This window comes from Ranitomeya variabilis, chromosome 3, assembly GCF_051348905.1.
Source record: "Ranitomeya variabilis isolate aRanVar5 chromosome 3, aRanVar5.hap1, whole genome shotgun sequence".
Taxonomy (NCBI): domain Eukaryota; kingdom Metazoa; phylum Chordata; class Amphibia; order Anura; family Dendrobatidae; genus Ranitomeya; species Ranitomeya variabilis.
In genome coordinates, this window is record NC_135234.1 from 679,337,576 (window position 1) to 679,353,021 (window position 15,446).

The following is a 15,446-nucleotide window of genomic DNA, read 5'->3' on the forward strand; positions in this document are numbered from 1 at the left end:
TTGACCCCTGTTTAGCACTACAGACAGCCATATGTGAGTTAGTGGTGGCCTACTCAAGACACTCTCACTACTTATTTCAAGGGGATTGTGGCGAAATGCAACCAGCTACCACAACATCCATAATCTACTACAGGGGGGAGCTACATGCATGCAGGGTCTTCTCTACAGTACTGACTGGGTGAAAAGAGCGCCCCCATTCTACAGGTATGCGGGAGTCCTAGTAGTGGAGCATGCATCTGACTTGACATTAGTTCTCTCCAAGGTAAAAGCCCTTTAAGGTTAATTGCGGCCCTTGGAAGTCATTCAATAGGACATTGTGACCCTTGGACTAGAAAAGATTGGTTTCTATTCCCTAGAATAAAGTTATGCAAAGCATATGGTGTTGCTGGGCCATTTAGCAGGGTAACATGTGCAGCACTCTTAACAAAAATTTATTAACAGACCTAAAAAGATGATTATAGAGTAAAGCGTAATAGAAGATGGTAAACCAATAACATAACACTTACTCCAGCATTGATGCTCGATGAAGAAAAATTTTCTTTCTTTCCATTACTGAATCATTGGGTCTGAGAAAACATTTGAAGCAATGTAATTTAATATTTACTGACTTCTAACTGTGCTAAAGACCTGACATAAGAGCCACGAAAACTACATTTTGCATCACTAGGGTAGGTTGTCCCTTTCTGATCAGTGGGGGCCTCTGGGAGGCTCACCGATCAGGAAGTGAATGAGGCCACAACTGTTTTTCTCTGCAGACAGAGCTCCAGGCATCTAACAAGTGAAACCGTGCCGCAGCACGCTCCACGGCCAGTATCCAAAGAGGCTATGGAGAAAAAAAACTTTAGTTAGGGCTCAATGCCAAGGAAGGACTACGCAAGGCTTGCAACCAGTAAGAGTCTTGCCAGACAAAATCTCAAAAGTCAGAAAGTGATTTCATTGCAGTTTTTGTAGAGTTACCCATTTTAGGTCAGCTGCTCCATTTCTGAAGGCAATATTGACCAGGCAAAGCCAACACCATTTCTCCCCTTTAGTCCAAGTGTGGGTACGAAAAGTATTTAGACCCCTTTAAATGTTTCACTCTTTGTTTCATTGCAGCCATTTGGTAAATTCAAAAAAGTTCATTTTTTTCTCATTACTGTACACTCTGCATCCCATCTTGACTGAAAAAAAACAGAAATGTAGAAATTTTTGCAAATTTAATAAAAAAGAAAAACTGAAATATCACATGGTCATAAGTATTCAGACCCTTTGCTCAGTATTGAGTAGAAGCACCTTTTGAGCTAGTACAGCCATGAGTCTTCTTGGGAATGATGCCACAAGTTTTTCACACCTGGATTTGGGGATCCTCTGCCATGCTTCCTTGCAGGTCCTCTCCAGTTCCGTCAGGTTGGATGGTGAACGCTGGTGGACAGCCATTTTCAGGTCTCTCCAGAGATGCTCAATTGGGCTTAGGTCAGGGCTGTGGCTGGGCCAGTCAAGAATGGTCTCAGAGTTGTTCTGAAGCCACTCCTTTGTTATTTTATCTGTGTGCTTATGGTCATTGTCTTGTTGGAAGGTGAGCTTTCGGCCAAGTCTGAGGTCCAGAGCACTCTGGAAGAGGTTTTCATCCAGGATATCTCTGTACTTGGCCACATTCATGTTTCCTTGAATTGGAAACAGTCGAACTCCAGCTGGACTCCAATGAAGGAGTAGAACCATCTGAAGGAGAATCACAAGGAATTGTACCACATGTGACTTAAATATGAGTGTCTGAGCAAAGGGTCTGAATACTTATGACCATGTGATATTTCAGTTTTTGTATGTTAATAAATTTGCAAAAATTTCTAAATTTCTGGGTTTTTTTTTAGTCAAGATGGGGTGCAGAGTGTACATTAATGAGAAAAAAAAATGAACTTTTTTGAATTTACCAAATGGCTGCAACGAAACAAAGAGTGAAAAATTTAAAGGAGTCTGAATAATTTCCGTACCCACTGTACAAGAGTATAAATATCAGAAACTACTTCTGGTAATAAAAATTAATATATTGAACAAAAGTTTAAATCCATTTGGCCATGTGCACTTGTTCAGAATTTTACCTCAGTTTTGCTTAGGCCAAAACCAGGAGTGGGTGAAAAATACAGCATACGTTTCCTCTGATTGCTCCACTCCTGGTTTTGGCTTACAAATACTGAGGTAAAAACTCAAATATTCAACGTGTGACTGTGGCCTCAGTGAAAATAAAAAATAAAATAAATGAAAATACAGGAAATTAAAAATAAAAACCCTCATTATTTCTCATTTCAGCCCTCTGCATCTTGATTGTCTATATGGATAATAAATATAAGAACCCGGCACTCAACTTAAATGCAAATAAAGAGGAGTTATATTCCGTCCACGGTACAGCAAACGTTTCGGTCAATCCTGACCTTTGTCAGTTACTACAAAAATATACATAGCAAAATAAACATGTAAAATGAAAACATGAAACAAATGAAACATTATAACAAAAAAGGACTAGAAAGTATGAACAAACGAATAAATGCACATAAAACAGACAGCTGGTCATTGTTGGCATAATGTGGTCTGTGCGTAGAATTCAAGATTCAGTACAATACAAGAATATGAATGGTAAATGTCCAAGGACGGTCCAGATTAGAGGATCCAAGATCGTCCGGAAAAGAGAAGTATAAAAAGACATACCGTACTAGAGTGATTGAAGGATTCCAACTGAATACTATAGTATAATAGCACAAATGTGTCAGCATCTAGGAAAGGATAAATAGATAGTGCATAATCTGGGCCCGTAAAGTGGATAGATCAAAGGGAAAGAGGAGAACATACCCGTCAGGGCTGTATGTAATATGCCGCTAAGGACATATATGCAAAGCCTGTAGAAAAAGGTGGAATAGTAAAGATCGGCAAAATACTATGACCCACGCTAAAATTGTGGTCACCTAGCTGGAGTAAGGTTACCTTTAAGTGCAGTGGGTACAGACGAGTACTCCTTGGGACGCGGTGTCCACCGCTTGTCTGACGTGTAGCAGTACTACGTCTGCCTTTAACGATGGGGGCGGGCTTGCAGCGTTGGTACAGAACCAGTAGGTGCCCGAATATGGAAACCAGAAGTAACGCAGGCGGAAGTAAGATGGCCGTGCGTTCCAGCTAATGGAGTATATGCGTTCCACCATGATTCTTTGCATGTAAAGTGAGCGTTAATGGCCCGGGGTTGGGCTGAGGTGCAGATTAGGTGCCGATAGTATATGTAAGAGTGGGATATGACAAAAAAGCATACAAATGAGTAACACCAGTGATGTAATGATTGTGATGTCTATTTAGATGAAAAGAAGAGATGACTATAACAATGGTGTCCGATGATCAATCCAAGGAGTCCAGACTCCACATGGGAGGTATCCAGTGAACTAGGTGACCGAGAGCCATAATGAGCTCGTGACTAAGAATCCAAGGTGGGTATCACAAATTCAGCTACAATCAATATAAGTGGCTCGAGGGGAAGAAAAAAACAAGTATTAGTCATTGGTTATAACAATAGTAATAGAATTACAATTATTAATACAGTTACTACATGTAGCCCATATGTACGTGCATGGTACAGTATGGCACAGAGTGACTAGACATAGATATTGGAATCAGATACAGTAAAATGGCAGTAATTGGTCCTTGAAATGACACCATTGTTAAATTATAATCATATAAAAGATAGCAGGTCATAGTCTTTGTTTAATCCCCTTGGAAAAAGGGTCTTAAGTGTGTGTATCCAATAAGCCTCACGTCTTTTCAGCATAGAGATTCGGTCTCCACCCCGTCTCGGCGGTGGAATATGTTCTATCACTTGAAATTGGAGTTGCGAAACCCTACGTCCATGTGTATGAAAATGCATGCCTGACCCGATGTCTGCTCTCACTAGAGAGTCTTTCAAATTGGGTGCACTTTTAAAGAACGGCATAAAAGGGTGATGATGTGCTGTTCCGTTCGGCCGATTTCCGGGACTTAAGTTATGCTTCTATAGTTTCTATGTGTTGTATTTACTTGCTGTGCATAATCTATTCTCACATGTGCTCTGCTGCCACCTACTGGCCTTGTGTGTATGGCAGCCTGCAATTATATTAATGCTTATATGTATGCCTTCTACTTCCGGTTCAGGGGTCAAGTCTTCTTCTTCCTCCTGGCAGCCATTTTCAGTTTAGTTTAATTTGCTGTTGTGAGAGGACACCCTTGAACCGGGATCAGGAAGGCATCAGTTTTTCGACCTCTTGCTGCTCACACTTGCAGCCACACTTTGTGCTGCACCTTACTGCACCTTGGTTATACCTGCATTTCTGGAGAATTACTGTACTACCAATCATTCGCTGTATGTCCAGATTTCCAAATAAGCAAGTCTGGATTGCACAATTCCTGGTATGGATCATCTCTCCGGACGCTGAACAGCATTGGTCCTGCCTGCTCTGCAATGAGGAAACGGAAGGTAGGAACCTCTCACAACCCCTATTAATCAACCTCACCTCCATTCGCCTCATGCGGGGACAGAACAGATGAAACTCGGGATGTGCTGTGGACAAAAGGTGCCAGTGTCTAGGGATTGCTTTGTGTAATATACATGAAAAGGGGTGGAAGGAATGGATAAAGGGAATGGGGTTAGATGATCTCTTGTGGGTGGACACTGGTGATGTTATGTGTTCGTTGAGTATAGAGTTGGGATAACCGCTTTCGGAAAATTTGGATGACATCTCCTTGAGACGTTGTGTACGCAGATCGTTGTCCATGACAATTCGTGTGACTCTTTGGAACTGCGATTTAAGAATAGAGCGTTTTAAGGAGGATGGATGAAGACTGCTAAAGTGTAGGAGGCTGTTCCGGCCTGTGGTTTTAATGTATAGGTCTGTTATTAGGGAGCCCTCATGGTCTTTGATAATCATGGTGTCATATATATTACACAAAGCAATCCGTAGACACTGGCACCTTTTGTCCACGGCACCTCCTAATATCCCCGAGTTTCATCAACCTTTTATGCCATGCTTTAAAAGAGCACCAATTTGAAAGACTCTCTAGTGAGAGCAGACATCGGGTTGGGCATGCAAACACAACAACGTTTTCTACAGAATCCAAAAACTGGCACCTTTCCTTGCCTACATTGTGCACAGTGTAGCAATGTTCTTAAGAGTAATAAGTTCTATCACTCCCACTCGGGCAAGTGCTTCAAGATTCATGATTACTACTCATGTGATACCTCATTCGTAGTGTATCTCATTAAATGTCCGTGCAGACTCTTGTACATAGGTGAGACGACTCAACCAATCCGTGATAGGATTTCTAAGTAGAAGTCCACAATCCGGTGCAAGAACCTCCTTCTACCTATTCCCAACCATTTCCATACACATGGACATAGGGACTCACAACTCAGATTTCAAGTGTTAGAACATATACTACCCCCAAGACGGGGTGGAGACAGAATCTCTATGCTAAAAAGACGTGAGGCTTATTGGATACACACTTGAGACTCTTTCTCCATGGGGATTAAACAAAGACTATGACCTGCTATCCTTTATATGATTATCATTTAACAATGGTGTCATTTCAAGGACCAATTACTGCCATTTTTACTGTATCCTCTTCCAATATCTACAGGGTGGGCCATGTATGTGGATACACCTAAATAAAATAGGAATGATTGTTGATATCAACTTCCTGTTTGTGGCACATTAGTATATGGGAGGGGGAAAACTTTTCAAGATGGGTGGTGACCATGGCAGCCATTTTGAAGTCGGCCATTTTGGATCCAACTTTATTTTTTCCAATGGGAAGAGGGTCATGTGACACATCAAACTTATTGAGAATTTCACAAGAAAAACAATGGCGTGCTTGGTTTTAACGTAACTTTATTCCTTCATGAGTTATTTACAAGTTTCTCTTTGTTTACAGCCATTGACATGTCACAGAGGTTAACACGTGAGGGGCGGATAGAAATTGTGTTGATGTCTGGTGAACGCAGTACCCGGGTCATTGCAGCAGATTTCAATGCAAGACACCCTACCCAAGAAAACTCACCATTCCCATTTTATTTAGGTGTATCCATATAAATGGCCCACCCAAAAAAGTTTGCCTCATCACTGAACATAATGTTCTGTGTAAACTGAGGGTCTTATTCCAATTTTTGTTTTGCCCTTTCTGCACATTCAGCGAGCTGATCTGGGTCATTCTCGTTGAGATGCTGCAGCAGTTGGATTTTGTATGGGTGCCATTTATGAGTAGCTAATATCTGCCAAAGGGATGTTCGACTGGTGCCATTTATATGGATACACCTAAATAAAATGGGAATGGTGACAGTTTTCTTGGGTAGGGTGTCTTGCATTGAAATCTGCTGCAATAACCCAGGTACTGCGTTCACCAGACATCAACACAATTTCTATCCGCTCCTCATGTGTTAACTAGTGATGAGCGAATAGCATTGTTGCTTGAGTCTCCCCGAGCACGCTCGGGTGATCTCCGAATATTTGTTAGTGCTCGGAGATTTAGTTTTCATCGCCTCAGCTGCATGAATTACAGCTACTAGACAGGCTGAATACATGTGAGGAATGGCTGTTTGTTAGGGAATTCCCATATGTATTCAGGCTGTCCAGCAGCCTTAAATTATGCAGCTGAGGCGATGAAAACTAAGTCTCCGAGCAATAACAAATATTCGGAGATCACCAGAGCGTGCTCGGGGAGACTCGAGCAACAATGCTATTCGCTCATCACTAGTGTTAAACTCTGCGACATGTCAAGGGCTGTAAACAAAGAGAAACTTGTAAATAACTCATGAAACAATAAAGTTACATTAAAACCATTGTTTTTCTTGTGAAATTCTCAATAGGTTTGATGTGTCACATGACCCCCTTAATAATATTTGATAATAATAAAGTTGGATCCAAAGTGGCCAACTTCAAAATGGCTGCCATGGTTACCACCCATCTTGAAAAGTTTTCCCCCTCTCATATACTAATGTGCCACAAACAGGAAGTTGATATCACCAACCATTTAATTTAGGTGTATCCATATACATGACCCACGCCTGTATGTCTAGTCACTCTGTGCCATATTGTACCATTCACTTACATATGGGCTACATGTATTAATGGTATTTATAATTGTGACTCTATTACTATTGTTATAACCAGTGACTAATACTTGTTTTTTCTTCCCCTAGAGCCACTTAGATTGATTGTAGCTGAATTTGTGATATCTATCTTGGATTCTAAGGGTATGTGCACACGGTGCGGATTCCATTGCAGATTTTTCCACGGAATTCTGCAAGGCTTTTTACCTGCGGATTCCCGATGATTTTGTGCAGTTTTTGTGCGGATTTCGCCTGTGTTTTTACACCTGCGGATTCCTATAAAGGAATAGGTGTAAAATGCTGCGGAATCCGCACAAAGAATTGACATGCTGCGGAAAATAAACCGCAGCGTTTCTGCATGAAATTTTCCGCAGCATGTGCACTGCAGATTTGGTTTTCCATAGGTTTACATGGTACTGTTCACCGCATGGAAAACTGCTGCAGATCCGCAACGTGTGCACATACCCTTATAGTCACGAGCGCATTATGGCTCTTATTGCTCTCGGTCACCTAGTTCACTGGATACCTCCCATGTGGAGTCCGGACTCCTTAGATTGATCATCGGACACCATTGTTATAGTCATCTCTTCTTTTCATCTAAATAGACATCACAATCATTACTGTTGTGAACTCTATTTTTGGGCTCCCTCTAGTGGTCACAAGCGGTACTGTGTAGTGTTGTCTTTCTGCAGGTTGGCAGCATCAGCTGGTTCGTTATCCTTGGTTGGTTTCCTATTTAGCTCACCTGGAGACTCAGTTCCTTGCCTGCTATCAATGTATTCAGTGCTCTTCAGATTCCTTGTGACTACCTTGCTCCCAGTCTCTCCAAGACAAGCTAAGTTTTTGTTTGTTCATTTTTTGATTATCAGCATTCATTATGTTTCTTGTCCAGCTTGCTAAAATGTGATTTCCTCGCTTGCTGGTTGCTCTAGGGGACTGAGTTTCTCCCCCCACACCGTTAGTTGGTGTGGGGGTTCTTGAAATCTCAGAGTGGATATTTTGTAAGGGTTTTTTACTGACCGCATAGATTCCCTTTTCTATTTTCTGCTATCTAGTATTAGTGGGCCTCATTTGCTGAATCTGCTTTCACCCCTGTGTATGTGCCTTCCTCTTACCTCACCGTTATTATTTGTTGGTGGGTTCTATATCTTTGGGGATTATTTTTCTGGAGGCAAGAGAGGTCTTTCTTTCTCTCTAGGGGTAGTTAGTTCCTCAGGCTGGCTCGAGACGTCTAGGATTTTTAGGCACATTCACCGGCTACTTCTAGTGTGTTTGGATAGGTTCAGATTTGCGGTCAGCCCAGTTTGCCACCTCCCTAGAGCTTGTCCTATGTTTGTTACTTAGCTGGAGTAATTTGTGATCCTCAACCACTAAGGATCATAACAGTATAGCAGGCCCAAAAGTGTTTAATGCATCGCAGAAGTGGGATAAAAAGAAGACCTGAGTAAATTTTTTTTTTTTTTTCTCCTCCCGCTTTTCCTTTGCTGCAGTCTGTTTAGCTTCTTTCATCCCCTTGAACTCTGGGTGGTTTTGAGCTCAGCTGCAGACATGAATATTCAGACTCTGACTTCTAGTGTGGATCATCTTACGGCACGGGTGCAAAGTATTCAGGATTTTGTTATTCATAGCCCTATGTCAGAACCAAAGATACCCATTCCTGAGGTGTTTTCTGGAGATAGATCTAGGTTTCTAAATTTTAAAAATAATTGTAAGTTATTTCTATCTCTGAGACCTCGTTCCTCTGGTGATTCCGCTCAGCAAGTTAAAATTGTTATCTCCTTGTTGCGTGGCGACCCTCAAGATTGGGCTTTCTCTCTGGCGCCAGGAGATCCTGCATTGCTTAATGTAGATGCATTTTTTCTGGCTCTTGTACCGCTTTATGAGGAGCCTAATCTTGAGAATCAGGTAGAAAAAGCGTTGCTGGCTATCTCTCAAGGTCAGGATGAAGCAGAGGTGTATTGTCAAAAATTTCGGAAATGGTCGGTGCTTACTCAATGGAATGAGTGTGCCCTGGCTGCAAATTTGAGAGAAGGTCTTTCTGAGGCCGTTAAGAATGTTTTGGTGGGGTTTCCCACCCCTACAAGTCTGAGTGATTCTACGGCTTTAGCCATTCAGGTTGATCGGCGTTTGCAGGAGCGCAAATCTGCTCATCCTTTGGCGGTGTTTTCTGAACAGAGACCTGAGTCTATGCAATGTGACCGAACTCTGACCAGAATTGAGCGACAAAGTCATAGACGTCAAAATGGGTTGTGCTTTTACTGTGGTGATTCTACTCATGTTATCTCAGCATGCTCTAAACGCTTAAAAAAATTCGCTAAACCTGTCACCATTGGTACTATACAGCCTAAATTTATTTTGTCTGTTACTTTGATTTGTTCTTTGTCGTCCTACCCGGTTATGGCTTTTGTGGATTCGGGTGCTGCCCTGAATCTGATGGATTTGTCGTTTGCCAGGCGCTGTGGTTTTGTCCTGGAGCCTTTGGAATTTCCTATTCCTCTGAGGGGAATTGATGCTACGCCATTGGCTGAGAATAAGCCTCAGTATTGGACGCAAATGACCATGTGCATGACTCCCGTACATCAGGAGGTGATTCGCTTTCTTGTTCTGCATAATTTGCATGATGTTGTCGTTTTGGGTCTGCCATGGCTGCAGGCTCATAATCCAGTTTTAGATTGGAAAGCTATGTCTGTGTCAAGTTGGGGTTGTCAGGGAATTCATGGCGATACTCCGTTGGTGTCTATTGCTTCTTCCACTCCTTCTGAGGTCCCTGAGTTTTTGTCTGACTACCGGGATGTATTTGATGAGCCCAGGTCCAGTGCCCTGCCCCCTCATAGGGATTGTGACTGTGCTATAAATCTAATTCCTGGTAGTAAATTTCCTAAGGGACGACTTTTTAATTTGTCTATACCAGAGCATGCCGCGATGCGGAGTTATATAAAGGAGTCTTTGGAGAAGGGACATATTCGCCCATCCTCTTCCCCTCTTGGTGCAGGATTTTTTTTTGTGGCCAAGAAGGACGGTTCTTTGAGACCTTGTATAGATTATCGTCTTCTGAATAAAATCACAGTCAAATTTCAGTATCCTTTGCCACTATTGTCTGATTTGTTTGCTCGGATTAAGGGTGCCAGTTGGTTCACCAAGATAGATCTCCGTGGTGCGTATAACCTTGTGCGCATTAAGCAGGGAGATGAATGGAAAACAGCATTTAATACGCCCGAAGGCCATTTTGAGTACTTGGTGATGCCTTTTGGACTCTCTAATGCTCCTTCTGTGTTTCAGTCCTTCATGCATGACATCTTCCGAGAATATCTGGATAAATTTATGATTGTTTATCTGGATGACATTTTGGTCTTTTCTGATGATTGGGAGTCCCATGTGAAGCAGGTCAGGATGGTGTTTCAGGTCCTGCGTGCTAATGCTTTATTTGTGAAGGGCTCAAAATGTCTCTTCGGAGTACAGAAGGTCTCCTTTTTGGGTTTTGTTTTTTCTCCTTCTACTGTGGAGATGGACCCAGTCAAGGTCCAGGCTATTCATGACTGGACTCAGCCCACGTCTGTTAAGAGTCTTCAGAAGTTCTTGGGGTTTACTAATTTTTACCGTCGTTTCATCGCTAATTTTTCTAGCGTGGTTAAACCTTTGACGGATTTGACCAAGAAGGGTTCTGATGTGACTAATTGGTCTCCTGCGGCCGTGGAGGCCTTTCGGGAGCTGAAGCACCGGTTTTCTTCAGCTCCAGTCTTATGTCAGCCAGATGTCTCTCTCCCCTTCCAGGTCGAGGTTGATGCTTCTGAGATTGGAGCAGGGGCTGTTTTGTCGCAGAGAAGCTCTGATGGCTCTGTGATGAAGCCATGTGCTTTCTTTTCAAGAAAGTTTTCGCCTGCCGAGCGGAATTATGATGTTGGTAATCGGGAGTTGTTGGCTATGAAGTGGGCATTTGAGGAGTGGCGACATTGGCTCGAAGGAGCTAAACATCGTGTGGTGGTCTTGACTGATCACAAAAATCTGATTTATCTTGAATCTGCCAAGCGCCTGAATCCTAGACAGGCTCGTTGGTCGTTGTTTTTCTCCCGTTTCAACTTCGTGGTCTCATACCTGCCTGGTTCGAAGAACGTGAAAGCTGATGCACTTTCTAGGAGTTTTGTGCCTGACTCTCCGGGAGTTTCTGAGCCGGCTGGTATTCTCAGAGAGGGAGTGATTTTGTCTGCCATTTCCCCAGATTTGCGACGAGTGCTGCAGAAATTTCAGGCGGATAGACCTGACCGTTGTCCACCAGAGAGACTGTTTGTCCCGGATAGATGGACCAGCAGAGTTATTTCCGAGGTCCATTCTTCGGTGTTGGCGGGTCATCCTGGGATTTTTGGTACCAGAGATTTGGTGGCTAGGTCCTTCTGGTGGCCTTCCTTGTCGCGGGATGTGCGTTCCTTTGTGCAGTCTTGTGGGATTTGTGCTCGGGCTAAGCCTTGCTGTTCTCGTGCCAGCGGTTTGCTTTTGCCTTTGCCTGTTCCGAAAATGCCTTGGACGCACATTTCCATGGATTTTATTTCGGATCTTCCAGTATCTCAGAAAATGTCTGTCATCTGGGTGGTGTGTGATCGTTTTTCCAAGATGGTCCATTTGGTGCCCTTGCCTAAGTTGCCTTCTTCCTCCGATTTGGTTCCTCTATTTTTTCAGAATGTGGTTCGCTTGCACGGCATTCCTGAAAATATTGTGTCTGATAGAGGATCCCAGTTTGTGTCCAGGTTTTGGCGGACTTTTTGTGCTAAGATGGGCATTGATTTGTCTTTTTCGTCGGCCTTCCATCCTCAGACTAATGGCCAAACCGAGCGAACTAATCAGACGTTGGAAACTTATTTGAGATGTTTTGTTTCTGCTGATCAGGATGATTGGGTGACTTTTTTGCCATTGGCCGAGTTTGCCCTTAATAATCGGGCTAGTTCTGCTACTTTGGTTTCGCCTTTTTTCTGCAATTCTGGTTTCCATCCTCGTTTTTCCTCAGGTCAGGTTGAGCCTTCTGACTGTCCTGGGGTGGATTCTGTGGTGGATAGGTTGCAGCAGATTTGGAACCATGTGGTGGACAATTTGAGGTTGTCACAGGAGAAGGCTCAGCGCTTTGCCAACCGCCGCGGTGTGGGTCCCCGACTTCGTGTTGGGGATTTGGTTTGGCTGTCTTCTCGGTATGTTCCTATGAAGGTCTCCTCTCCTAAATTTAAGCCTCGCTTCATCGGTCCTTATAAGATCTTGGAAATCCTTAACCCGGTGTCTTTTCGTTTGGATCTCCCAGCATCGTTTGCCATTCATAATGTGTTCCATAGGTCTTTGTTGCAGAGGTATGTGGTACCTGTGGTTCCTTCTGTTGAGCCTCCTGCTCCGGTGCTGGTCGAGGGCGAATTGGAGTACGTGGGGGTCTTGATGAGGGTTCGGTGACCCCTCCTCAAGGGGGGGGGTACTGTTGTGACCTCTATTTTTGGGCTCCCTCTAGTGGTCACAAGCGGTACTGTGTAGTGTTGTCTTTCTGCAGGTTGGCAGCATCAGCTGGTTCGTTATCCTTGGTTGGTTTCCTATTTAGCTCACCTGGAGACTCAGTTCCTTGCCTGCTATCAATGTATTCAGTGCTCTTCAGATTCCTTGTGACTACCTTGTTCCCAGTCTCTCCAAGACAAGCTAAGTTTTTGTTTGTTCATTTTTTGATTATCAGCATTCATTATGTTTCTTGTCCAGCTTGCTAAAATGTGATTTCCTCGCTTGCTGGTTGCTCTAGGGGACTGAGTTTCTCCCCCCACACCGTTAGTTGGTGTGGGGGTTCTTGAAATCTCAGAGTGGATATTTTGTAAGGGTTTTTTACTGACCGCATAGATTCCCTTTTCTATTTTCTGCTATCTAGTATTAGTGGGCCTCATTTGCTGAATCTGCTTTCACCCCTGTGTATGTGCCTTCCTCTTACCTCACCGTTATTATTTGTTGGGGGCTTCTATATCTTTGGGGATTATTTCTCTGGAGGCAAGAGAGGTCTTTCTTTCTCTCTAGGGGTAGTTAGTTCCTCAGGCTGGCTCGAGACGTCTAGGATTTTTAGGCACGTTCACCGGCTACTTCTAGTGTGTTTGGATAGGTTCAGATTTGCGGTCGGCCCAGTTTGCCACCTCCCTAGAGCTTGTCCTATGTTTGTTACTTAGCTGGAGTAATTTGTGATCCTCAACCACTAAGGATCATAACACATTACATCACTGGTGTTACTCATTTGCATGCTTTTTTGTCATATCCCACTCTTACATATACTATCGGCACCTAATCTGCACCTCAGCCCGCCCGCCCATTAACTCTCACTTTACATGCAAAGAATCATGGTGGACCGCATATACTCCATTAGCTGGAACGCACGGCCATCTTACTTCCGCCCGTGTCACTTCCGGTTTCCATATTCGGGCACCTACTGGTTGCGCACCAACGCTGCAAGCCCGCCCCGTCTTTAAAGGCGAACTTAGTACTGCTACACGTCAGACAAGAGGTGGACACCACGTCCAAGGAGTACTCGTCTGTACCCACTGCACTTAAAGGTATCCTTACTCCCGCTAGGTGACCACAATTTTAGTGTGGGTCATGGTATTTTGCCGATCTTTACCGTTCCACCTTTTTCCACAGGCTTTGCATATATGTCCTTAGCGGCATATTACATACAGTCCTGACGGGTATGTTCTCCTCTTTCCCTTTGATCTATCCACTTTAGGGGCCCAGATTATGCACTATATATTTATCCTTTCCTAGATGCTGATGGAGCACCCCCGTAAGGCAGTGGGGTACTCAGTACCGTGTCCTTCGGTTCTCAGTGGGGATGTCACGGTGGCTGACCCGGTCCGTGGCCCTGGGGAAGTCCGTTGTAAAAGGGGGAAAGGTTTTTAAAGGAATAATGTTCGTGACGCCACCTGTGGTGTTCGGTCAGGGTGACCGACGCTGCTTAGGGGTCCGCTGGGGTGATGGTATGGCAGCTAGATGGTATACCTTCCCACAGGTGAAGTGTATCCCCAGGGCTTCCCAGAGTGTAGGTGGTGGATGGTGTGAGGCGCAGTGAAGAATGAGGACACAAGGTTGCAGTCTCTTTAACTTTTTACTGAAGACTTCAGTATCCACAGTCCAGAGCACAGATCACAGGGCAGGCAGAGTCCGGCCAGTTAGGATGCAAGTCCAGAGTCCCCTTATCCAGGTGGAAATCAGTAGCCTTCCTCTAGCGCCTGGGTGTTTTAGTACCTTACTGCTGAGCCTCTCCTAAGGTCCTCACAACTGTTGTAGATGTTATGTCTCTTTCTCTGTCCCCCAGATGGTAAGGATAGGACAAACCCGTATGACTGATGGCCTGAGGCTTTTTACAGGGACCCTAGCACGCCCCGGCCCCCACAAGTTGCCACCGTGCCTCCTGGGTATAGGGCGGATCAGTAACTTGGAATTAGCTGTCCTGCCAGTCTCTGGAGCAAGGCATGGAGATGGTTGCTTCCTCGGTGTCCCGGCTACCGGATCCTGCACCTCAGAAGGAGGCAGCCTTTGAAGGGCAGAACTCCTTCTGGTTTCCTCTCCTTTTGCTATGACTTCGTTTCTCACCCTCTACAATACAATTCACTGTTCGTGTCTTTCTTAGAATGCTGCCACACGTCGGGCCGACGCAGCTCCGTGGCCTTCTGTCTAGGCCTCTGACAGGATCCCACCCCTGTCAGGGACCACCCTGTCAGCAGCTATTAGGTGTTCCTCCTTCCCCTCTGTCTGCCTGACAGGTACTGCCTGGGTGAAGCCCAGTCAGCTTCGGACTAACTTCCTATCCAGACTACCAGTTTTACCTAATTGTGAAGAGTGTCCTAATAAATAGGAACATGGCTTCCCCCTGGTGGACTGGAGTGTGAAGTGTGTTGTGTGGTTTGTGATACCTGGTGAGGAGATCTCCTTTATTGCCTTCAGACGTAACATCACTCCCCCTGATGGAAGAATGACATTACTGCAATGACCAGGACCCTGGGGCGCTGCACTGACACATTTGTGCTATTATACTATGGTATTCAGTTGGAATCCTTCAATCACTCTAGTACGGTATGTCTTTTTATACTTCTCTTTTCCTGACAATCTTGGATCCTCTAATCTGGACCATCCTTGGACATTTACCATTCATATTCTTGTATTGTACTGAATCTTGAATTCTACGCACAGACCACATTATGCCAACAATGACCAGCTGTCTGTTTTATGTGCACTTATTCGTTTGTTCATACTTTCTGGTCCTTTTTTGTTACAATGTTTCATTTATTTCATGTTTTCATTTTACATGTTTATCTTGCTATGTATATTTTTGTGGTAACTGATGAAGGTCAGGATTGACTGA

General features: G+C 44.0%; 1 protein-coding gene across 1 annotated transcript in view; it reads right to left on the reverse strand.

Annotated features, from left to right (window-relative positions):
• The window catches only part of SOAT2 (sterol O-acyltransferase 2), an 84,963-nt gene that overhangs the window by 61,671 nt on the left and 7,846 nt on the right, over positions 1-15,446 (reverse strand). The window contains exon 4 of the mRNA XM_077298011.1: positions 507-566. Within this exon, the coding sequence (XP_077154126.1) occupies positions 507-566 (60 nt within the window). The remainder of the gene's footprint in view (positions 1-506; positions 567-15,446) is intronic.